Source organism: Lissotriton helveticus, chromosome 10, assembly GCF_964261635.1.
Source record: "Lissotriton helveticus chromosome 10, aLisHel1.1, whole genome shotgun sequence".
In the NCBI taxonomy this organism is placed as follows: Eukaryota; Metazoa; Chordata; class Amphibia; order Caudata; family Salamandridae; genus Lissotriton; species Lissotriton helveticus.
In genome coordinates, this window is record NC_136071.1 from 921,691,321 (window position 1) to 921,718,275 (window position 26,955).

General features: G+C 43.0%; 1 protein-coding gene across 1 annotated transcript in view; it reads left to right on the plus strand.

Moving 5' to 3' along the window:
• The first annotated feature begins 2,775 nt into the window (after positions 1 to 2,775).
• CUBN (cubilin) overlaps positions 2,776 to 26,955 on the plus strand; it is a 1,583,269-nt gene continuing 1,559,089 nt past the window's right edge. The window contains exons 1-3 of the mRNA XM_078663578.1: positions 2,776 to 3,077; positions 3,220 to 3,349; positions 5,092 to 5,187. Coding sequence (XP_078519704.1) covers positions 2,959 to 3,077; positions 3,220 to 3,349; positions 5,092 to 5,187 — 345 coding nt within the window. The 5' untranslated portion in view covers positions 2,776 to 2,958. The remainder of the gene's footprint in view (positions 3,078 to 3,219; positions 3,350 to 5,091; positions 5,188 to 26,955) is intronic.

Consider the following 26,955-nt stretch of genomic DNA (forward strand, 5'->3'; position numbering starts at 1 on the left):
TGCTTGTTCTTATAGACGTTAAATCACATTGCATTCCTTTTAGGTCTCGCCTGTCAATGCGCATGCGCATTGAGCTTGCGAGACTATAGCGTCTTAAACAGACTTTACCTAACTGGGCGATTTGGTGCTGTGCCCGTGGCTTTTAGGTCAATGCGCAAGCGCATTGACCTAAAATGCGCGTGCACATCATCAAATCGCCGTCTGTTCCCTCAGCCGCACTCCTCCCACACCTTTGAAGTGAAGCTTAGCTTCACTTCAAAGGCATCCGCTCCCTCCGCCCCCTGCTTCACACGTCTCACAGCCGCAAGGCCGTCTCGTATTTCTCCTCCCTCCCTCGCCTCCCAAGTGAATGCCATGCAACTGTGGGACACTCTGTTTTTGAGAATCCAGTGACTGCCTGAATTCACTGATTTGCCGATTGTCATGAAAAGTTCATTTTATAATTCAATAAAACATTACCTACAAAAAAGTGATGGCTGTCTGAACATAGAGCTCGGTATTTACTCACATCATCCAGTCATAATAGAGGAACAATTGATAACTTTAGAACAGCTAAAAAGACTTCCAGATCGGCCTTTACCTTCCGTAGGTTCTGTGGTGATGGAATGTATGACGTTACACATACATTCACAACGCATACCATCACAATGTCTTTTAAAACCGACTGCCCCCTCCTCCTGCTTTCCTCTGTTTCTAAAACAAACCGCCTCCCCCCTCACCCCACCCAGCCGAATCCACTTTCCTGTTGAAGAAATGCCATAGCTGCTTGAAGCTTTTTCTATATCTGGTGCTCTCAGAGTGTACTTTACGTATTTATTTTTCTAGCAGAGAGAAGTACACCGAAGGGCACATGTACGTTTCACAGAATTCATAAGTGTATACTCCTGTCAAATGTCAATACTGTGGTCTTGCGTGCAGCTGCATTAAACCGATTTGCATATTCTGTGGCCAGCACGCCTGTGTTCATTCACCTTTGTTTTAGGATTCAAGTTATACTTTCTTATTTCGCTGTGATCTTGTGTTTTTTTGGTAACTAAATAATGGTATTAATTACTACCAAACGCTCTGCTTTTAGCAAATACCTTGCACATATTCAAACGTAAATCTCGCCATTTGCATGGAAATGTTTGCTCCAAAGACATAGCCCACTGCGTTATTTTGCAAGGACTGGAACTTGTTACCTTATTCACAACCTTCGGTATCAATCAGGCAAGTTAACTGTAAGCTGTGTCTGAGGTCTGTGGCACAAAGGCCCCTGCTGCTTCACACTACGGCCCGTGTCTCTCCCCCATCGCCGCTCTCCCCGCTCCGCCCCCTGCTGCGGCCGTTTCGCATTTCTCCTCCCCCCTCCCCACAGCAATGCCCTCCGTCTTGTTCGTCTTACTGTTTTTGTTTTTTTGGTAACTAAATAATGGTATTAATTACTACCAAACGCTCTCATTTGAGAAAATACCTCGCACATATTCAAACGTAAATCTCGCCATTTGCATGGAGATGTTTGCTCCAAAGACATAGCCCACTGCGTTATTTTGCAAGGACTGGAACTTGTTACCTGCAATTACAACAAGAACTCCTGCTATAAACAAATTAACCCTCTGTGGTATCTTCTCTAAATTCAGTGATCGCTTCAGGTTATTCACAACCCTCGGTATCAATTGCCATTATAAATTACAATAACTTTTTATTTAAGTATTAATTATAAAAAATAAAGGCCATTGTTATTTGTAACATGAATACATATAAGTCACGTAAATAAAACATATTCCATTACAAATGCTATAGGTGTCACATTTGCAAAAGTTATAACTATTGGCATTGTAAATGACAAAGCTATCAATTTAGCTATTTTAAAAACCAACACATAAATAAAATATGTGTCATTTACAAGACCAATAGCTCCAACTTTTTTAATGCGAGACCTATTGCATTTCCAATGCTTGTTTTACTTGTTAGTAATCCTGTTAACCTGACCCCAAAACAGAGGAAACATGTTATTTCAAGGAGTAGGGCAGAGTTTCAAAGGTGCCTCATAGTTCAGGGCTCATTGGTGCAATGGAGAACTTTCGAAGTCAATGCGTGGAACCCATTTTGTGACATGGTGTGCCAAAGAAAGCTGGATGTAGGCAAAATGACCTGCATAAATCTACACAGAGCTCAGCAGGGCACAGAGTAGTCCTGGGGACAGGGTGACGTGTAATTCAGATATAATCATGCGAGGAGTTTGTAAATGGAGGTAGTTGCATGGGCAGTTAACACCAGTCCAGCTAATAGTACCTGGTCTGCAATGAGCAGGTCAGTTCACAAGCAGCAATTAATGGGAGCATGCACTAAACAGGTTAATGGGAGCAGGCACTAAATAGGTTAAGGGAAGCATGTGTAAACAGGTGTAGACGCTATTGCAGCCTGTTCAGTACTTAACTCTCCGATCTAAATAATCATCAGTCAACACGGTCTGTAAATAAAGTCCTTTAGGGAGCCACAGTGCATACCCCATTGCTTGTCTTGGACTGTACACCACATTTTTCATTAAAATGTTTCCCTTTAACATCTGAATTTGGCGCCCTGAAAAGTTAACTTGGGCTTTATAAAACCTCAACGTGGAGATATAAATCCAGAAGATACATAGAGTAGAACTTTAGTGATTGGAAGACTGCACGTGCAGCTGGGGTAGGTTTTCCATTCTCTGCTTTATCTCCTTCCAGACAGTACTTGTTGCAAAGGTCACGGAGCTAATGATTGAAGATGTGGAGCGTTCAGGTGGATTGCCAGAGAAAAGAGTGTAATCAGCTGTTTGACCGTTCACACTTCTTCACTGAGCAGGTAATTTACCGCTCTCCTAATTTATAATCTAAAGAAAACCTGCAGGGCAAAGGGCACCTGGCTGGCAACAGCCTTAAAGGAGACAAGCAAAGGCATTGCAGCACTTCTTCACCAGAGCCCCATGGGTTGGAAGTGCCCATGGATCGCCCAAATCACTTTTCATTTTTTGTAATTTTGTTTGTAGTACTTTCTGGGTTAAATGGCGAGTCTGGGACACGGCTGAAAGGCAGGGAGAAAAGAGATGTTTGGACTGAACAGTAAGTGTTGTCATTATTTGGTCAAACAGCTTTTTAGAACACTATTTGGAGCCTAAAGTTATGCACTTCGCTGCTGGGGTGCGGTCAATTTATTATTTTCATTCGTGTTTACATAGAAGTATATTTTATTTTTCACTTACAGGCCGCGGATGTCCTCTGAGAATGGCAATTTATTGTTCCTGACTGGCTCCACAAAAAACATTGAGTTTAAAACGGGGTCGCATGGGAAAATCAAACTCAATGATGATGACGTCACCGAACTTTTGAACCAGGTACATTTTACTATATATATTATAGAGGCACGTCAGTGCCCCGTGGTTATGGTTACAACCATTAGTCCATAGTAAAACTAATTTTGGATTGCTGTTAAATGTTGTGCCGCTTGGTAAATCAGCAGAACACTGTATTTTACTTCATTTCAATGCTTGAAAATTGTGTTCCAATTGAGTATAGGGTTTTCAAGTTATAATGGTGGGCTATTTTGGAAGTGGGTTTACAAAATGGCCATGATTTTTTTTTTTAATACTGTAGAATGCCATCGAATTGTGCACGTGTGCTCAAAGGACATAACTGTCTTCTCTGTGTTTGTGTCAAATTGGGTGCAATTCTGTTGAGTAGTTTTGCTGCGGTTTCAAAAAAGTATGTAAAGAGTGTGCAGAGTATGCAAACATTAAAGGGATCAGCGGCATTCGGGAAGTTGATTGGCTAAAAAACCCGATTTCTGGTCCCCATTCCATCTATAATGTAATCAATGTCCCACTACAACGAAAGGAAGCGTATGCAGATCCCTTTTAAATTTCGCAATTGAGGATAGCTGGGGCCTCATTGCAGAAAGTACCTGAGGTGACATTCGACGTTCACATCAGTGTTATGCCCTACAGGGTTATTCCTCATTGATATTATGGTGCCAGTGTGACCTCATGTGAACAAGGCAACACCCTTCCTGCTGCACACGTGCGTATAACTCAGGGCGCAGGGGCGAACAGGCTGTTGGTAGGTGCACTGACTGTGCACAAATGAAGTGGCTCACATTCTGGGTAGCAGTGCTTAATTTGTACCGGTGGTTTGCGATGCTCAGCACCGCACTTAATTGTCAGCACCAGCTCCAGTGACAGTCCACCACATGGTGGCGCTGTCTTTTTAGTTCGAGATGAGCACAACAAAAGTGTTTATTAAGTCAATATACATTGAAAATGAATAATACCAGCCTCTCGTGCCATTATTATAGCTTTGCATCGCCTGAACCAGTCTGAATTGTCACACATGTAGAAGTGTGATGGTTAGGCGTAATGTTAGTACTGTCATTGGCAGCGCTGGCCTGAAATGGGTGGTGCAGGCTGCAGTGGCCTTCTGAGAAAGGCCCTAGTACTTATTTTTTTTTACAAATTAAGCACTGCTGTGAAGCCTCTAAACTTGTGAGGGTACACGGAGGTGCAGGGGACCCCACATGCATTACCCTGCAGGCATGTGCACTTACACTCTGCACCCACCTGCAGGGGATTCCAGCCCCCACATAACCTTCTGATGCACCTCCTGTTAGCTTTGAAAGAGTGGGCTTTAGTTATAAACTTCTGTTCTGCATTCAACATTTTGTTGACCATAGTGCTTATAGAAGTTTGTGCCCGCTTGGTGAAGAGCGTTTTTTAACGTAAAATTGCACCCTGGTGCTCTCTGCACCCCAAACTGTGTTTCCTTTTAATTTGTCACTTGCGTGTCTTTGTTCACCTAAGACGTGATGCGTGCTGGGCGCCCCAAATTCAGGGTGCAGGAACCATTTAGACATACTGCACGATTTTGCTTAATAGAGACCCTGGTGTGAGAACGTTAATTACATTCTATTACATCGACCATTTCCAAACTAATGATATTGTTTTATGAGCCCAGGCTCCTACAGTGTGATATAGATTTCTATAGATTCTGACTTCCATCATGCATTTCATGAAACTGTCCTTGTTAATTCCTTGAATACTTTGAAACCAAAATCACGCATAAAGTAATATTGTTTTAAATTTAGATAAGAAGAAACACAGATGACATTACAGAGTTAAAGAAAACTGGAGGTGCGATTCCGCAGAATATATCCAATGAAATCAGGTCGTTGAACTCTAAGGTAAGCCCATCACATGCCCTTCTTCATTGCACCATAACTATCTTGACTGCTTGATCACGGATTGTTAGGGGAAACAATTTTTTAGGTGGTCACCACAATTGATAGTATACATGAAGATACAATGCTTGTCTCAGGCGACATTTTGTAATTTCTCGCAAAAACTATGAAAACGATGACTTTCACAACACTAAATATTGCATGATGCACGTGGACTCCCAAAAAAAAGTCTATGAAACATGTTGTCAAAAATCTTCCTCTACGCCACCTTCATCAGGTTTTCATGTGTTCGTCAAAAGTAATCCATTCAGATTTAAAGTCTCAAATAGAAAATGTACTCATTCCAATGTACATTCAGTTTCACCTTAAACTCGCGATAAAACAGCACATTCGTTTATTATTGCCACACTAATCCTTCTGAGAAAATTGTATGCCCGGCCTCCAAGTACTGGGAAATAAAGTGCACAGGCAAGAGGTAAACTCTTTGCACTATCTGAAGGACAGCATTTCGCAGAACTTCGCTTAGGCAACAGAAACTTCGCATCTGTCACCGTCATTGTCTTTCCAACCTCCTAGGCCTCAGGGTCGTTGCTTTCTCTTTCGCTTCTCCCTTCTGGCTTGTGAGCTCTTTTAGTGCGCTGGAGCAGCCTTCAGGCAGCACACGCCTTTTTAAAGCAATCGACATCACATAAATCCGGCTTATGTGAATTCCAAAATTACGAAACTATTTTTCATTGTAAGCTTCACATTTCCTTTCCCAGTAGCTTGACGCAAACAATAGCAAAACCAGGTATTCGAACAAATGGAAAATACCGATTGTGATCTGTAAGGCCAGATCCTATATGTTATATTAAGACAGGCCCGGCTCCAGGAATTTTTATTTGGGTGGGCCAAGGGCGCATTCGGGTGGGCCACTGCAGGCCCAATTGGTCGCTTTTGGAGGTAGCCTACAAGCCCTAATTACATCATATGTACTTGCAAACAGGCAGCATAATACAACGGATTGCGTCTGAGTGTACACAGAGCATGTGGAGAGTTATTTGAAAGTAAGACCATGGTTTGGACCTAACTGCAAACCCTCGAATTCCAGAAGGCCAGGCTTCAACACAAGTACTTGAATGCTAAGCATATTATAAAGCGTTCAAGATTAAGGAAGTCCTTATTACTAAATGAAAGCCTTGACACCAGTGCCCCTCATCGCTCCAAAGCACCTCCCCCACATGACCGCCTCCTCGGATTCCCTAATTGCCATCCTCCAACACTGCCCTTCATCTCTCCGTTGCCTCTTCCCCTCACGACCTCCTCCTCAGACTCCCTCCCTACCACCCTCCACCAGTGCCCCTCATCACTCCATAGCCCCTCCCCCATGACCTTCTCCTCAGACTCCCTCTATACCACCCTCCACCAGGGCACCTCATCGCTCCAAAGCCCCTCCCCACATGACCCTCCCCACATGACCTCCTCCTCGCATTTCCTCACTGCCACCCTCCACCAGTGCCCCTCAGCACTCCATAGCCCCTCCCTTATGACCTCCTCCTCAGACTCCCTCCACCAGTGCCCCTCATCTCTCTGTAGCTCTTCCCCCATGACCTCCCCCTCATACTCCATCCCTACCGCCCTCCACCAGGGCACCTCATCGCTCCAAAGCCACTCCCCCACATGACCTCCTCCTCGCATTTCCTCACTGCCACCCTCCACCAGTGCCCCTCATCGCTCCATAGCCCCTCCCCCATGACCTCCTCCACGGACTCCCTCCCTACCACCCTCCACCAGTGCCCCTCATCTCTCCGTAGCTCCTCCCCATGACCTCCCCCTCATACTCCCTCCACACTCCCCTCCACCAGTGCCCCATATCACTCCAAAGCCCCTCCCCATGACCTCCTCCTCAGACTCCCTCACGAACAACCTCCACCAGTGCCCCTCATCTCTCCGTAGCTCCATCCCCAAGACCTCCTCCTCAGATTCCCTCATTGCCACCCTCCACCAGTGCCCCTCGGTGCTCCATAGCCCCTCCCCACATGATGTCCCCCTCAGATTCCCTCATTGCCACCCTCCAACAGTGCCCATCATCTCTCCGTAGCCCCTCTCTAGTATGCTTTTTATTTGTTGTCTAGCGCTACTCGTAGTGTAGGGTGTCACAGTACTTTACATCACTCACACATTAAGCAGAGACAATGAATCTTACAAGTATGTAAATCAGCCTATAGGGAATGTCACATAAGCTAATGAGGATTACCAGTTGTAGGAATCACATGTCATCCATACTGCTGGGCAATATGTTTTAAGAGGGTTAGGTCTGGAGAAGCACAAACACAGGATTTAAAGCATACCCCAGTGGCTGGGGGGTTGGCTTTACTGATTAGAATGCATAATGCCCAAACAAACTCTTTATTGCAACATTAGAATTATGAAAGACTGGGGAAATGTGAACTAACTAGCAATACAAAAAAATAATATAATTATACCATTCTGGTTTGAATGCAAGTCTTTGATGACGGTCCATAGGTCACGGTCCTCCTATGTTAGGATTGTAACTTCTGAACTGCAAGTAATGAAAGGATCTCTGTGACAAAGGCAGTAGCCCACTGAGCTATCCACGTTAACTACAGTTTTTCTGTATTTAAAAACTACAAACAGACAAAAGATTGCTCTCCAGCAGGATCATTAAACCCCAGAGTTATCAGGACATTTTAATAGTTGTCGTGCCTCCTTGGCAGAATAAGTCATGATAATGACACTAACAATTTAAACAAACGATTTAAATACAATATACACAGCACACAAAGTATGTCTTGCTCACATATGAAAAAATATGCAACAATAGCCACACATTCTCTTACCTGCTCCTTACAAACTGTGTCAGAGCCCGATCTGATAAGCAGCTCAAGGGGTCAGGAAGATGAACCATCATAAACAAACGCCTCTTCACCAATGCTGAAAATAATTAAATATCCACGCAGCAGGACGGTACACAAATTCAGTGCTAACGAAAGAATTTGCCACCTTCGCCATGTCCCTATTGTACCTGCACGAGTGGGCGGGGACACAGCCCGCCTTTCTAACAGGAGATGCAGATACATGATTGGGGGAGCGAGCCCAGGCCCAATCACGCAACTCCTAAAGAAAGAAGGAAAACGACGTTCAGAGAACGTTTTAAATTGCAGTGGCCATTTTCTGTTGGCCTTGCTGATGTCACTGCCTGGGCCAAGGTTCATGTTTGGGTGGGCCAGGCTCATGTTTGGGTGGGCCTGGCCCACCCGGCCCACCCTCTAGAACCGGGCCTGTATTGAGATGGAGCCGTTAACATGTGACAGACAGGTTGAATGTCCGACCGACGACTTCCAGTGTTTTTCTGTGTGCTTAAATCATTCTCCATGCTTTTCATTAGTATGTTTTATTTTATTTGTCACTTAACATCTCTTAGTTCACCTAAGACGTGACAATTTGCACATGTATTCCCATGCTAGTGCGCTGCCCTGCTTGTGCACTTTTAAGAGATTCTGGGGCATATGTAACAATAATTAATTCACAAAAAGCACTTGCAAAAAGAGCACCGACTTTTTCAATTAATCTACTGATATTTTGCAAACTGACCCATGTACCAGCAATATGTCGTTAACAAAATATGGATTTGTAGCAGGGCTCGAGTCAGGGTAACACGCGGGTGGACGGTGTCTCACCACATATTTTACCCGGTTTTTGCCTGGTGGACGCCGTCTCCCCTGCCCAAAAGCTGGACTTTCAATTATGTACATCTCACTCTAGAGATTACTTAGCTGTTGTAAAGATCAAAGGGGATCAGTAAAGGAGTGTGATCGCACGGCCGCCCGTCGATCTCCCAAGTCAGTCTGTCTCAAAGCAGGACATGTACATTAAAAAACAATTAGTCCTGCCAGCAGAAACACAATGAGTCCTGGCAGCTTCCTATCGTGACATCACTTCCGGAGACACCACCTAACTTAGAGCGTCCCCTCACTTCTTTTTTTAGGACTTGTGCCCTGATTTTTAGTGAGTAAAATATTGGCCTGTCTAATGTATATTCATTAGGCAGGTCAGAATATGTGATTAACAAAATTTGGTCGAAATTGCAGTGAAAGTGGCATGCAGGGGTCAGCAGACCACCATACCGGTGATTTTTTTTTTTTTTACAGAAACTTTTCTTTTGAAGCAGCCACATTTCCTCAAAGGAACAAGGCTGTTAAAAAAAAGTTTTCTTTTTTTCCCAAAAGTCTCAGAGTAGGCAGTCATCCTCTAGTCTAGACCACTACCTACATTAGTTGAAACATTGACCTTAATTGACAAATAGTAAAAGGTCTAACATCCCTTTTCTTAATATGATACTACCCCAACCTGGGAGTCAGTAACTTTTCCATGGTTACCACCAGTGGTCTTGAACGATTGACTATCAGGGTGCAAATTGCAATTTCTAACGAACGTCCTCACCACTCCCCTGCTAAATTGCTATTCATAATACATTTTAAAACCCACATACCGATTCAGGAAAACTTTTCCAGATAAGTAAATGGGTTTAGTAAATAAAAAAAACGTTTAAGTGGTCGCAAACCCGTTGATTTTGTTAATTGGAAGGTTTACAACCGTAAAAAAGTTTCCTTCATCTGATCCTCTATTTTCAATATTGATATAGTCAGGGCATCAATGCTATACCTTCTACTTCCTGTTTCTGATTCTATGAGCGCTTTGAACTATCATTGATTAGTAATTGCACTTTACAAAATCTGTAAATAAATAAACAAAATCGAAGTTTTTAAACTCCTATTTACAACACATGATGCCAATGTTTAAGGTCTACAGCCCGACTGAGTTGCAGAATTAGGTTTTGCTACATTAGCCAATTTCCATTGGCACGTGGGCATAATTATTTTGCAGGTGATATGTTTGTCCTGGTCCCAGAACTGATTACTGAATCAGCCGTGGGAAATATGCCTAAATAAGCATCCCCAAAACATTCTGTATTAACAGCCTATTTAAAATTAACCTCCTAGGTGTTAGTGTCATCCAGTTTGCAAATGATTACACGCATGAAGGCAATGATTATAAAACAAAATGCACTTTGAGACCATGATGTGGACAATGCATCTGACTGTCAGTTACAGAAAAAGTGTTAGGAGTGTCACAAAAGCTAGCATTGTAGCCATCTCCCTCAATGTACCATTAATATTCTTTTTTAATACAAAGAGAGGGGCTCGCTATTACCCAACGGGAAATCGAGCACCAGTATACTATCAAGTAAAGAAAATTGTTTTCCCTATGGGAGATCACGTAATCTCACATCCAAACCGGAATTCAGAGACCTATCTCACTTAGTCTGCATCACTCAATCAACTCTCAACATTTAGCTCGGGGAACGCTCACCAAAAAGGAAACAATGTTTATGTAAAAATATACATTTTATTTCAATAAAAAACATATGAATTCTTATGCAATTCTAATTAAAAACACATACAAATATACAATAAAAAAACCACCTAATGTGGAAATGGAGAAAGGATGGGAAAAGACAATAGTATTTGTCTTAATCTTGTCAATTCGGACCCCCTGTTTGACAACACTGGGAAGGGTTATCTTTCCTTATAACCAATATGTTTGTTGGCAACTCCGAATTTAACTCGTTATAAGTGAGTCGACGCGTTTCGGAAGCCTTGAGTAATTATGGCCTCCTTCTTCAGGACAGTATCTATGATTTTCTCCACAAATTGTATGTCACCTAATACACAAATAAAAACATAGCTTTTAGCCCACAATCTACATATTATGACTTTACATGTCATTATCACCAATAGAATACCATTATAATAGATTTTGGTCTATACTCAAAGACCTCTATATGATGTTAACTTGATACCTTATATAACGACTGGAACCTTTATTTTATAGAAAAACTGTCGACTTATCCCAGCTTTGCATATCGTTAAAACAACCAATCATCTTTTAAAACAATAGGAAGTCTTTTAGTTTCTGAAACATGATTCATATAACCATTTGTTATCCCTAGAGTGTTTGTTTTTAAAGAAAAACAGTCAGATAGTTTCAACTTAACATTCAGAGACAGTTTACAGGGTTCACATAATTGTAAACTTTATCTAATGTTCTTCCATAGTTATACTGCACGAACTATGTAATCATTATTTGTATACATTCCCTTATTTTTTACACATATGATTGTCCTCCTTTTTTGTCTGGTCAGTGCTACCCCAGCTTTTCAGGCACTCTTTCACACCATTCAAACCAACATGTATTCATATCCATTTGTTACTCACCTATGCCATTTCATCTTGGTGAGTTGTATCAATTATTTGTGTACCTGGGGTCGTTATTTAAAATTTCACGATTTCCCAAAATCCTATTAAATATAAGGGAGTACAATGCATTAATGAATCCTAGTTATGTTAAAGTTAAGGTATAACTTTTGTTAGGCCAATAAAGTATTACCTAAATGTTTAAAAACCGATGGAACGTTTGCAATGTCGCTCAAAATCGTACACTCGGTTTTCGTTTTCCAATCGAAATCCTATTTAAAAATAGTATTTTTAATATTCCGATTTCTTACGCTGAGTATAACTTTCATTAATACCATACAATTAATCAGATGTTTACCTCACGTTATTCTTGTGTGGAACGATTTTATCATTAATATTCTTGCAGGAATTTGTAAGTGGTCTTCCATCGTACATCCAGGATACAGGGGATTTTCTGAGGGGAGTCTATGACATCTCACATGAGGAATCTTTTGTCCTCGTGACACTAGATGTAACCTCGCTGTACACCAGAATTTCCCATGAGGGCGGGATTGGAGCCATGAGACATTTTCTAGACTCAAGACCAATAGGCTTATATCAACATTCAGAAATGCTGATTGAGATGTCTAGATGGTGCTTGTATTTTTTTTTAATGTTTGGAAAGGACACATTCTGACAGGTGAGGGGTGCTGCCATGGGCACCTGCTGCTCCCGAAGTTATGCCAACATACACATGGGTTGGTGGGAGGAGAAGGTGCTCAGGGTTAAACATGCCAGGGAGTTGGCTGAGAGTGTCATTCTCTCGACAAGATTAATTGATGACTTGTTCATCCTGTGGAAAGGTTTACAAAAATCAGTGAGGCAGTTTGTGTCAGATTTAAATAACAATTCTTTAAATTTACAGTTTACCTGCACCATAATTGAATCAGAGGTTTGCTATTTGGAACTTGAGGGGTTTGTGAAAAAGAACAAATGACACACATAGGAAACTGACAGCAGGGAATTCCATCGTGCATTCACGTAGCTTCCATCCACAGAAACTCAAGCAGAGTATTCCATACGCAGAACATCTACGGACGAAACGAAACTGCAGTGACTCTACTTCTCTGAGGGAAGCACAGAGGAAATTATCAGAGAGATATACCCAGGTTTTAGATCAAGCTCAGAACAAGGTGGAGAGAATCACAAGAGATTCGTTATTGTTCTCAAGTAAGACAGGAGGATCTAAATAACAGAAAAGGCAAGGATGAATTATGTATGTTCACTAGGTACAATGCCTATCATGCCAAGGTGAGATAATCAATGAACAGACTGGCATTCAGTAAAAAGTGACCCTACATTAGGTAGCATATATCTGGTAAACCTCTTTTAACATCCAGGTGAGCAAAATCTTTGTGACAGGCAGCCGCGGTCGGTAGTAGGATGACCTGCAGGACAGTGATATGGGGAGGGGGAGGGGCAAGGTGGGGGGTGGTAATGTATGGATTATGGAGTTATACAGGTAAGTAAACATATAAATAAATAAAACTAATTTTATCGCGCGCACTGCTTCACCAAATGCGATGCAGTGCGCGCAACGAAATTAAATTTGTTTTATTTATTTATATGTTTACTTACTTGTAAAACTCCGTAATCCATACATTACTAGCTTCACCCTGCCCCTCCCCCTCCCCATGTCACCGCCCTGCAGGTCCTCCCACTACCCACCGCGGCTGGTGACAGGATCTTGTGGTGAGTAGCCCAGAGGTGACAGACATGGAAGGTTGGTTAAGGGCCAGTCCAGGCTTTGTTAGGTGTCATAAATGCAAAGCCTGCAAACATGGTCTCAATAAGAAAGAGATCCAATCACCACTATTAAAGAGTCCATGAAAATTCGGCACTTCTATAATTGCAGGAGTGAATATTTAGTTTATATTCTTCAATGCTCATGCCCAAATCTATATTTAGGGAGTACTATTCACATGGCGCATGTGAGAATTCTGCAACGCCTTATGGCAGTAAAAAACAGCCATGAACAAATAGGAGCAAAAGAGGGAAAATTATAACCAGGTTTCTTTCCACTCGCTGAACCATAATACACAAGACCTGATTATGAAAGAACACTATATCTTTTTAAGGACACTAGGGGCAGTCTGACCCTATCTCTGCCCAGGAGCTGGCTTCGTCAAAATGCCAGTCATACCTGCTTTCCAGTGTTCAATTTTAAATTGCTTGCCAATACAACAAATAACATCTCATCTTATGAGAAAAAACAGGAAAAAAGTGTGAGAGGTCAATAAGTACCTCAAGTATGCGTCCCCATGGGAGCTGCTTGTTGGTACTCATCAGTTTGCTCATGCTATCATCAGTGATAACTTTCATGACCGTGAAGAAAGAAAAGCAGTGTCCTAATTATGGAGGTGAAAAAAAGAAAAGAATAGTGGAAAAGAATGCAATATAAATGCTTGTGTCATTCTTCGCCAACCGGACCCAGTAGTGAGAAAGAAGAAAATTGCTAGTCCAAGTGGAAATGAGTTGTGACTCACTTGCAGGTATACATACTTTATTGATCGCCATGAACACACTCAGATTAAAAGAATGGCATGTGTTAGAACATTTCAGTTAGGAAAGGCCAACATGCTTCATTGCCAATTATTTGTGGCAATTTCATCAGGGCTTGGGGACCAGTCTCCACCTCATTGGTACTTCAAGCATAGCCTGTGGTGATCGACAAATGATAAAAGAAAGATGGTGCCAACCGTTAAAAGCACATTGATATTGTTTACTGGCAACATTGCCCAGACATTAATGCATATGAATATACAAGATAATACCATATTTACCAGGTGGTTGCTAACAGAGTTCGTACCGGCAACACACCATCGGGGGGCGCACACAGCTTTTAGTCACGCATCCCCTGCAGAGAGTAGCAGTCGCCACTCATCAACCTGTGGGTATACTTACATACATATTAGTGGATAAGCACTGATCAAATCTCTTGGGTGACACCGAAGGCGCGCCAAAGGCAAGCCCGTCTGCGCCTGTCCGTGCCCATACGTGCCCAGGGCCCAGTTACTATGCCAGATTTTATAGGTATTCCTCCCAAGAACTCAGAATGCTCCACTCTACTTCACTCACGCCCAAACCTGATATTACAGCATGCTTGCGCCACAACAACATACTTCAGCCTTGATACTCGCTCCCTGAAGTTAGCCAGCCCACAGCCCATCCCCATCGGCACAGGAAAAAAAAGATGAGCGAAAGGCTATATCAATATTCTCTCTCAACACACGATCCCTAGTCAGACACCAGCTGGAAATCTTTACCCTCCTAGATTCAGAAAAACCTGACATTCTTCTGCTCACCGAAACTTGGCTCACTCCTGAATCCTCGCCCGACATCCTAGCTGCTCTACCAAATGAATTCTATATTCTGCAAAGATGGATGGCGGAGTAGCGGCTATCATCCATAAGGATCTCAAATTCACTGCTCTCACCCCACTCTGCCTCCCGGCAGTAGATAACACTGTGATTAAACTTGAGTCCGACTCTGCCTGCTTATATGTGTATTACTCTATGGCCCCCCTAAGCGCATGCCCCTGTTCCTCCACTCTATGGGAGAACAAGATGCACACCCACCAACAAACCACGCCAGAATCCTATTGATAGGTGACTTCAACTACTGGGCAACCGACCCTAAAGGAGGGCCACGATCCACAGAGCTGACTGAATCTTTAAACAACATGACCTTCACCCAACATATCTCTTCAGCAACCCACATAAAAAGGCACACCCTGGACCAACTTTGGACCATGAATTAGGTGGTATCCGCACTATCCATAACACCATGTGTATGGTCTGACCATCACCTGGTAAAATTCACTTTGAAGAACCCGACCACCGGTAGAATTCTTACTCATAGAGGGGGAATGGCTGGAAAATGGAATACCATTGACAATAACGATTTTAATACCACACTGGTCAACACAGCTCCCCACCTCACACCCGACGTCAACCTCCATGAGGAGACTATCTCAGCTTGGCTCTTAGCGGCCAGCAATGAACATGCCCCACTTAAACAAATTAGATTAACCCGCCGTAATGAGGCGCAGAGATGGGTTTCCCCAGAACTAAAACTACAAAAACTCACTTTCCGCCAATCAGAAAGGAAGTGGAGGCAGAATATTCACACGCAAGAAAAATCACCTACCTAATGGCCTTGAAGGAATACAAAAAGGCAATTTCCACAGCTATTTTTCCTCTAGATTCCTAACCTCAAACAACCAAGCTAAAGAAATCCTCACAACCGTAGACGAACTATCCAACCCAGAGAGAGTGCTAAGCAAATCCACGCCGTCGCAGGCCCACTGCGACTCTCTGAACAACTTTTTTATTGCTAAAACCGTCTCCATCACAGCCAATATTCCCACCCATAGGTCTCCAGAAATCTCCCCTCCTACGCCCAGGAATCCCCACTCCCTCGATTCTTTTCTGACACCGAGACGTTATGCGACCTACTGTCAAAGGTCATCTCTGGCTCCTCTTTGGATCACTGCCCTCTCATGTCCTAAAAGCAGCCTTCACCACCTCCCCGGACCCTGTTCTCGCACTCCTAAACAACTTCTTGTCCCAGGGCTGTGTCCCTAATGCCTTCAAAGAGGCTATAGTGGTACCCCTCTTAAAGAAACCAGGGGCAGACCCCTAGACGCTGGCAAACTACCGCCCCATCTCCTTGCTCCCTTATCTGGCCAAGGTATTGGAAGCCCATGTTGCAAAATGCCTGTCCAATTTCATGGTACAGACTGAGTTCCTTGACCCACGTCAAGCGGGTTTCCGTCCAGCTCACTCCATGGAAACAGTGATACTGGCGGTACTGGACTCCCTACAAAAAAAGGATGACAGAGGCACTCCCCAGGCCCTGGTGCTGTTAGATCTCTCGGCCGCATTTGACACGGTCGACCATGATATATTGGCAGACCGTGTCAGTGAGGCAGGCATCCAGGGACCAGCCTTTAGATGGACAACTCCTTCATGAAAGACCGCATTCAGACAGTCCGTATTGGCCAGTTCACAGCCCCCAAACTCAAAACCACATGCGGGGTCCCAAAGGGTTCCTCTCTTTCTCTTCACGTGTTCAACCTCTACCTTCTCCCACTGATCAGATCCTTGTAGGAAAGAAGAGTGTTCACTTTCAATTATGCCGACGACCTCCAACTAATGTTTACAGTTGATAACTCTCCCCAGTCAATATCTGACTTTCAGTCCACCATGAAATTCATTCGTCATTGGATGGACCACAATCACTTAAAACTAAACCTAGCCAAAACCAAACTGGTTCTGACAGGTGGTGGTCACAATAAGTGGGGCCCACATTACTGGCCAACAAAATTAGCCCCGGTCCCCTCCCCCTCAATGAAAAGCCTAAGGGTTACCATAGGTAACGACCTTTCCCTAAAATCTCATGTAGGCTTGGTGATTTCAACCTGCTTCCTTCAGTTGCAAAAAATTAGAAAGATAAGCAGGCTACTGACCCAAGCAGCTCTGGTACAGATCCAAATAGCTGTGGTTCTATCATGTCTAGAATACGCCAACGCAATATATCTTGGCCTACCACTTGGCCTTACAAAACGGTTACAGATGGTACAGAACCAAGCGGCTAGATTGATATACAAACAGCCCAGGTGACAACACACCTCCCCCCTTCTTAGGAAGCTGCACTGGCTCCCTAACCCCCAACGCTGCGTATTCAAAGTTGGCTGCCTGGTGTTTAAATTCATGAACGACCGGAGCCCTAAATTCATAGATAGCCTAATTTCTCACTACACTTCTTCACAAAACCTCCGCTCGGCCCAGCTCCAACTTTTGACTGTCCCCACCTTCAAGCTAAAGCGCCAAGGGGGATGCAGGGTTGCAACTCTGGCCCCCGTCTGTGGAACTCCATCCCCCTGGGAATCAGTTCAAGCACTGACCTACTGAGATTCAGAAAATCTCTCAATACTTGGCTATACATCAAAGCATACGAATGAACTGCCTCTGGGTCGGCACCCCCAAGTACTCAGCGCCATGAAACCAACCGGTGTAAGAGCGCTTTATAAATAATTTTTTACATAACATAACCCATATCTCCCATTTAGTTTGTGAGTGCCCACCTCACATCTGTACATTTATTCTGCTAGGTACTATTCTAAATCTTCGCAGCCTAGCATTATGATCGTTTTCACGTTGCAGGCATCACTAACTATGTTCTATATTCATATCTTGCGTGAACCCCCAAACAAAATGTCATATCACTCAGCCGTACTTGGACACAACCAGCGGTCTCGTGCTGACAATTTTCGGGCATCCTCACAACCCCCAATCATACTACTGTACTCTTCCCGCACTTGGGAATGTCTCTGTCTTGCACTCGTTCCAGACGTTCAGAGTATTCATTCGCTCCTTCAAGAGCGTGGTGTGCGTTCTAGAAGTGCAATGGGAAGCCTGCCCATTGACCTCAATCTGCATATGCCCTGTAGTGTGGGCGCCATCTTGAAAATACTAGAATTCCATATGGCCTCAACTCTGATGAAGAGTTATATGTACATATTTAGAGAGAATTATTTTTCTTTTCTTCTCTCCTGAATAGCCAAAAGAGATCATATGAGTTGAAAAATGTGATTAAAGAAGATAAGCATCTCAGAGAATAGGAGTGACCATAAAAGTGAAGGTATAAAAAGCACTTGCATTTTATAATCACGAGTTTAGGTTATGTTAATGTATTGTTGCAATAAATCAGTGAAACTATAGAAAGTTTATGTATACAAGGAGATGACAATAGTTGTGAAGGACGAGTACAGTAGCCCAAGGTGTGTGCCAAACACAATCTAAAACAAGCAAGGGGAGGAATATTCTGCTTATATATTGTATAATCCCTGTGGAGTCAAATTGTTGAATAAGGAATATATTTTGCACAGGCACTAGCCAATAATTATTCCCATTTGTGTGTGCGGCACCATCTGGATATAAAAAATATAAATAATGTGTATACAAAGGTGAAAGAGATAATTTACTTAAATATATTTATAAAAGTGTACAGTTACAATGTCGTGCAAACAGTGAGGATGATCCTGCAGGAGTTTTAAATATGATGCACTTTAAGACAGTTTGGCAACATTAAATATAACACTTGCACTTTATGAGTGCTGGGCAAATGTCACTTAAAGCACCTACACCTTAAATAATGAATTTGGGGTGATCAAGCAGTATACAAAGGATGACTACCTAGGCACTGAATTTATGCATGAGCACCTTGTTTTGACGTTTAATCAACCTGTGCAATACAATCGTGTAAATATCTCAGATGCGGTCAAGTAGGATCAATTTTAAATATTGAGTCAAATGGCAATATGAATTAAACAAAGGCAGAAAAAACAAAAAATAAAAAAGTAAAAATATTTAAGAAATTAAAAAGATAATAAAAAGAAGAAGAATGTGTAAAAATAAATAAAGTAAATAAGATGAATTGTAAGTAGTATATGTGCCAAAACATAATTACCGTTTGGTATGTTTTCTATATTTATTAAGTTTGAAAGCATGTGATCTATTATTTAAGACCTGGCAAGTAATGGCATCTAGTGTGTGATGAAGGCAGTAGTAACTGCCAAAAAGTGTTACAGCCAGAAACATAGGTGCGTTGATTTTACCTTGCCTTGCTGTGTGGGTGTCCAGTCTGTTATTGAAAACTGGAATATATATATATATATATATATATATATATATATATATATATATATATATATATATATATATATATATATATATATATATATATATATATATATATATATATATATATATGATGCAAAAAGCACACAGCACTCTCGGGGACAATTCCAATATTTATTTATTGGACAAACACTCTCGCAAGACGCGTTTTGGCCACCGCCTTTCTCAATTAGAGGCCGACGCTACCTTCAGACAGAGTTTAAATACATCCAATCAACAAAATAAAGAAAGGACATTTTTTGTGCACTATCAGCCACCATATCAAAGTGGTGAAATTCAGGGCTGAATTTGAAAATTATTATACAATTTGTGCGTTATGTATTGTGTTTGCCCATCCAGGGCACAATTATGACCGTGATTGAAACTGAATTTCACCACTTTATATTAGGCCCAGATTTCACTTGTACAAAGCTAGTGAATTTCAGCAGTTATAGTTACCTGAGCTAACTAGCACTTTTGCCTCCGCATTGCAATGATATAACCTCACATATTACATCGCTCATGACTTGGTAAGTGACATCACTGATAATATCTCAGATGACATCACTGATGACCTCATGGAGAGATTGTCATTGTTTTCTAAACGTTTAAGTGTTAAACATATATACTAAGCTACTACAAAAGTTAAATTAGTATACTTTGTGTATTAATAATGAGTGATACTATTTCTCACACATTATAAGTAAATCCCTATGTGACTGTGTGTATCTGTGTGTGAGTGGGTGTCTGAGTGGCTGTATGGGTGAGTGAGAGGGTGTGTGAGTTGCTGTGTGGTTGAGTGAGTTGCTATGTTGGTGAGTGGGTGTCTGAGTGGCTATATGGTTGAGTGAGTGGCTCTGTGAGTAGCTGTATGGTTGGTGAGTGGGTGTGAGTGGTTGTGTGGGTCTGTGAATGTGTATGTAAGTGGTTGTGTGGGTCTGTAATCGGGTGTGTGAGTGGCTGTATGGGTCTGTGAGTGGGTATGTGACTGAATGTATAGGTCTGTGAGTGGGTGTGTGAGTGTCATAATGGATCTATAAGTGGCTGTGTGAGTGGCTGCCTGGATGGGTGAATGGGTGTATGAGTGGTTGTATTGGCCCATGAATCATATGAGAATGTTTGTGTGGGTCTGTGAGTAGGTATGTGAGTTCCTGTGTGGGTCTGTGAGTGGGTGTGAAAGTGCCAGCATAGAACTTTGTGTGAGATGCTATATAGGTGAGTAAATGTGTGTATCATTGCCTATAGGGGTGAGTAGGTGGGTGTGTCAGTGGCTGTATGAGTGAGTGTATGTATGACTGTCTGTATCCATGGTGAGTGAATGTGTGAGTGGTTATATGGGTTTGTGAGTGGGTGTGCGGGTGAGTGAGCGAGTATGCGAGTAGCTGCATAGATGAGTGAATGGATGTGTGAGTGGGTGTATGTTTGTGTGAATAGATATGTGGATGGATCTGGGGTATGTTGGTGAGTGTATGAGAGGTTATATGGGACTCTGAGTGGGTATGTGAGTGGTTCTGTGGATGATATCATCAGTGGCGTCATCAGTGATGTCACTGGCCATGGCATGAGTGATGTAATATGTGAGGTCATAAGCAGTGCATTTCAGGGGCGTAAGATATAGTTGGCTTGGGTAATTATAACTGCTGAAGTTCACTGCTTTTGCACAAGTGAAATCTGTGCCTAACTATAAAATTCCTGTAACCTTTTTTTTTATACTGAATTTCTAAGGTTGTTTGAATTTCTAGTTCCTGACTATAACGTCCCTGTAACCTTTTTTTTTTTTTACTGCATTTTTACATTTTTGTAAATGTTACTTCTTAACTATAACAACTTCTTTAGCCTTTGGATTTTATAGTGAATTTCTACGTTTTTTAAAATAATATTTCCTAACTATAACCTTTAAGAGTGAGTGTGAGTGGCTGTATAGGTAGGTGAGTGGATGTGTGAGTGGTTGTATGGGTCTGTGAGTGGGTGTGCGAGTGGCTGTATGGTTCAGTGTCTGGGTGTGTGAGTGGCTGTTTTGGTCTGTGAGGGGTTGCATGAGTAGCTGTGTGGGTGTGTGACCAGTTTTGTGAGTGACTGTATGGGGCTTTGAATGGGTGTTTGATTGGCTGCATGGGTCTGTGAATGGATGTGCAAGTGGCTGTATGGATCTGAAAGTGGGTGTGTGAGTGGATGTATGGATCTATAAAGTGGTGTGTGAGTGGCTGTCTGGGTTTGTGAGTGGCTGTGTGAGTAGTTTTCTGGATGTATGAGTGGCTGTATGGGTCTGTGAGTGGGTATGAGTGGTTATGTGGGTGTGTCAGTGCATGTGTGAGTAGATGTATGGGCCTGTCAGTTGTTGTGCTATTTGTTCAGTGGGTGTGTGAGTGGCTGTATGTGTGTGTGTGAGTGTGTATGTGAGTCACTGTATGGGTCAGTGAGTGGGTGTGTGAGTGGCTGTGTGGGCCAGTGAGTGACTGGGTGATTGGCTGTATGGATCTGTAAGTAGATGTGTGAGTGGTTTTGTGTGTATGCAAGTCACCTTATGGGTCTGTGAGTTGGTGTGTGAATTGGTATGTGAGTGGCTGTAGGGGTCTGTGAGTGGTTTTATGGGTATGTTAGTAGATATGTGGGTGACAGTACAGGTGTGTGTGTGAGTGGATATATAGGTCTGTAAGTGGATGTGAGAGTGGCACAATGGGTGTATGAGTGGGTATCTAAGAGTCTGTGTAGATTGGTAAGTGACTGTCCCAGAATGAAACATTACCTGCTCCTTTATCCAACAAGAGTCCACAGTATTGTACAAAATATCTACCTAACTGGAGTACTTTCTACTGGTTGATCAGTAAGTGCTAGCTCATTCGGCAAATGTCCAGTACGTATTCTACACTACATTTGCATAATGGACCATGTGGAAATGTCTCCAGTGAACTTGTGTGCATTTCGGCAATGTGATTATTCCTTGTGTGCCTTTATTCAGAAATCTGTGATAACATGAAAACATGAATACTCCAATAGAGAAGACAACGAGAGTACAAAGAAGTAAATCTCCACCAAACAATAGTACTTCTTCCTATTTATATGAAGAAAGTGCTTCTTTGTTTTGCGAAAATATCCTCATGTTCATCGGCATCAAGAACGTGTCCCCACAATCGGCAGGAAACACACTGGGGGTCCTCTTTTTAAGCTGTCCATCATTCTGGCAAAAGGTGGGAATTTTGTATACAGGAGAGGAAGGGGGATGCTCGCCCCCTCTCCCTGGGCCAATTATACCCCAGGGACCCTATCTCCCTGGGCATGACAAATACATATTGAGGGAGGGGGCTGTGCGCCCCCCCCCCTTTCCGGGCTGATTTCAGCCCCAGGAACCCCATCCCCTGTGACCCAGCCTCTTGCTCCTGGGTGCCCTGGAGCCCACTCAGTGCACTCAGTGTGCTACGTTGGGGCCCACAGAGGGGGCCTCAATGCCCTCGTTGTCCCTGCTGGCTCCCTGCCTTCAGCACAAGCCGGCATTGCCTCCACACATAGGGAGCAGCCTAAAATGCTGTATATTTTTTGACCCAATCAGGTGGTGATCCCCATGGCCCATTAGGAGCAATGAGCAGGCCCATGTCCCCCTCCTATTTAGCAAGCCCCAAAGAGGTGGTGATCCCCGGGGCTCTTTGAACCAAAGGAGAGGGGTCTGCACGACCCCTCTCCTAACTATAATTAAAGCCCTGGAAAGGTGGTGGTCCCTGGGGGAGCTGTAAGTGCATGGAGGGGGTAGCATGCACCCCCCTAAATTTTAAATATAGATATGCATGCACCCGGGACCTGGCCCACCTGGGGGCTCAACTACAAACGATCCCAACAACTCCTGAGGCGGAAGCCGGGAGGGAAATTGCCATATTTTAAATACTTGTTTAAATGTACCTGTTTTTATCTGCACGTTCTCCCCCCTTAGACACTAGACCACAAGAGCCTTTGTGTGTAAACAGACTCGCACAGCGGATATTATCGCTGGTCACAGGCTTGAAAACAAACAAACATTGCCGCCACCAGCGAGGACTTTAGGCCACGCCCACTAGCAGGAGGCCACGCCCCCAGCCTACGATATAAAGAAGCGCTGAATACAAGCGCCTCTTAGATACGATCCCAACACCTCCTGAGGCGGAAGCCGGGAGGGAAATTGCCATATTTTAAATACTTGTTTAAATTTACCTGTTTTTATCTGCACGTTCTCCCCCCTTAGACACTAGACCACAAGAGCCTTTGTGTGTAAACAGACCCGCACCGCGGATATTATCGCTGGTCACGGGCTTGAAAACAAACAAACATTGCCGCCACCAGCGAGGACTTTAGGCCACGCCCACTAGCAGGAGGTCACGCCCCCAGCCTACGATATAAAGAAGCGCTGAATACAAGCGCCTCTTAGATACGATCCCAACAACTCCTGAGGCGGAAGCCGGGAGGGAAATTGCCATATTTTAAATACTTGTTTAAATTTACCTGTTTTTATCTGCACGTTCTCCCCCCTTGGACACTAGACCACAGGAGCCTTTGTGTGTAAACAGACCCGCACAGCGGATATTATCGCTGGTCACGGGCTTGAAAACAAACAAACATTGCCGCCACCAGCGAGGACTTTAGGCCACGCCCACTAGCAGGAGGCCACGCCCCCAGCCTACGATATAAAGAAGCGCTGAATACAAGCGCCTCTTAGATACGATCCCAACAACTCCTGAGGCGGAAGCCGGGAGGGAAATTGCCATATTTTAAATACTTGTTTAAATTTACCTGTTTTTATCTGCACGTTCTCCCCCCTTAGACACTAGACCACAAGAGCCTTTGTGTGTAAACAGACCCGCACAGCGGATATTATCGCTGGTCACGGGCTTGAAAACAAACAAACATTGCTGCCACCAGCGAGGACTTTAGGCCACGCCCACTAGCAGGAGGCCACGCCCTCTGTTGAAACGACCCAAACGCCCATAAAACATGTGCATTCCTAGGACGCGCAGCGGACGAGCGCAGCGGGAGCGCCGTTTGCGCACCGAAGGCGCACCTAGGGCAAGCCTGTCTGCGCCCGTCTGCGCCAAGACCGGGCCTAGGGCCATGCCCCCTGAACAAACTCATGTATATAGCAGAAGACAGGTCTACTCCAGCCAGGAGATTATGGCAATAAGACCACACGCCAGATGTAACCCGTTGGATCCATATAAGGAAGGTAAGACATGCCCAACCTGCTCACAAACATTCGCCTTCTCACAGATTAGAGATATTAGCATAAACTATAACAATTCTGAAAAGACAATTTATAAGAAAACATCAATTAAAGCTGGCCTCCTAAATGTTAGATCTATGGTCAAGCATAATGTACAGACAGCTGAGCTAATTGAAAGTCAACACTTGGACCTTCTGCTTGTAACCGAAACATGGGCAGATGAGGCCTCAGACACAGATCTGACACTAGCAATCCCAGAGGGCTTCTCTATTTATAGAGCAGATAGAAAAATAAAATGGGGAGGAGGTTTAGCTATTTTAGCGAAGGAGGGATTACAGATTAAAAGCTCAGACAAAGGAAGTAACCCAGATTGTGAAACGTTATCCTTTCAAATAAAAATTACTAATAACTACACCTTTAGTGGTCTACTAATCTACAGACCGCAAAATGCTAAAACACCTCTAATAGAACTAATAAGCCCATTTCTAGAATCTAGCTTGACGTACAGTGACTATACAATTCTAGGAGATTTCAATATACACCTAGAAAAAACATCAGACCCTAAGGTGAAGTCATTTAAAGATGAAATGGCAAATTTTGACCTAGAGCAGAAAGTATATACAGATACGCATTGCGCCGGCCACACTCTGGATGGTATTTTTACTTCATGTCGGAAGTTAGATATAACTGACACACTCTCGATCCCGTGGTCAGACCATAAGATGGTCTCTTTTCAAATAGAAAATACGCAAGAGATGGGAAGACCGGTCCAAACCAAAAAAAACACATATCGTGAATGGTCCAAAATCCAGCCCCAAAGACTCATAGATACTTTATGCTCCTCATATCCAACTTTGGATGCAGACAGCAATAAAGCCTGTAAACAAATTAATACATGGCTAGAGAACGCAATACAACTAACTGCTCCAATGAAGCAAACTACTATTAAAAGAAAAACTCCTTCACAGCCATGGTTCTCAGAAGCTTTGAAGGAAAAAAAACAAGAATGTAGAAGAGCAGAAAAGAAATGGAGAGCTAACTATGAGGTACAGAAAAGACTAGAATACAAAACAGTCCTTGTAAACTACAAAAAATTAATAACATCTGAGAAAAGTAGGTATTTTGTCCAAAAAATTAATGAATCAAAAAATTCCAGCAAAACGCTTTTTTCCACTGTCAAAAAACTTTCAAAAATAGAAAATAACATACCAGAAGAAATATCACCTGATTTTTGTAATATCCTGGGTAATTTCTTTGTAAGTAAAGTCTCATCAGTTTACGACTCTTTTAAAAAATACAAACCAGATAACATCAATCAAACAGATAAAGCCATGACTCAAATAATAAATGTAGAGGAACAATCAGTCCAACCTACAAGGTTCAAATTCACTATTTCAACAAAAGACCAAATTCAGAAGGAATTACTTAACATTAATTCAGGCAGCCCAACAGACCCATGTCCGCCCAAAATAATGCACATTTGTTCAGAACAATTGAGCATTGCACTAGCAAGACTATTTGGCCAAATAATCAATACTAACACCTTTCCAGACGACTGGAAAAAGATTTCCATTAGACCACTACTAAAAAAGCCCAATCTGGACAGAGACGAACCAAGCAGCTACAGACCTATAGCCAGAATTCCTTTTGCTGCCAAAATACTGGAAATACTCCTGAATAAACAACTATCCCGCTATCTGATAGATGGCAACTGGCTGGATGACTCTCAGTATGGATTCCGTGAAGCACACGGAACAGAAACTGCTCTAATTACAGCAGTAGAAGAACTCCGAAAAGTGATGGACAATGGAGCGAAGGCCGCCTTGATATTACTCGATCTATCGGCGGCCTTCGACACGGTAAGTAAAGTAAAGTAAGTAAAGTCCACATTTGTAAAGCGCACAATCACCCGTAAGGGTCTCTAGGCGCTGGGGGCCGTCGGGAAGATTAAGCGAGCTATTGCCCAGAGTCACATGGTGCTGGGCTAACCTGCCGCCGGAGCCGGGGATCGAATCGTGGTCCCCAGATTCCAGCGTCAGTCGCCCTGGCCGCGGCGCCACACCTCTCCACGGTCAGTCATGAAACTCTTTAACAACGATTAAAAACAGCAGAAATACATGACTCAACGTGTACTCTCATTGAATCCTATCTTGCTAATAGAACGTTTATAGTAGAAGTAGAAAGATCAAAATCTAAAGCCTTCTCCTTACCATGCGGAGTTCCGCAGGGATCATCGTTGAGTCATACCCTTTTTAACCTTTATGTTGCCCCACTTGCAGAGATAATAAGAAACTGTGGTTTTACCCCAGTAGCATACGCCGATGACACTCAAATTGTAGTGACCATCAACAAAGATACAGAAGAAACAGCAGAAAAAGTTCAACATTGTATGATACAGGTTAGCCAATGGATGGAAATGAATTGCCTAAAGCTCAATGGAGACAAAAGTGAAGTGATGATAATAGGGGGTGACACAAACATCTGGTCCTCTGCCTGGTGGCCCAAGGACAGGGGCAGATGTCCTGGGTCATCAGAAAAAGTAAAGAATCTGGGCTTCACACTTGATATGAATTTATCATTTGAAGCTCAAACAAACAAGCTGTCATCATCA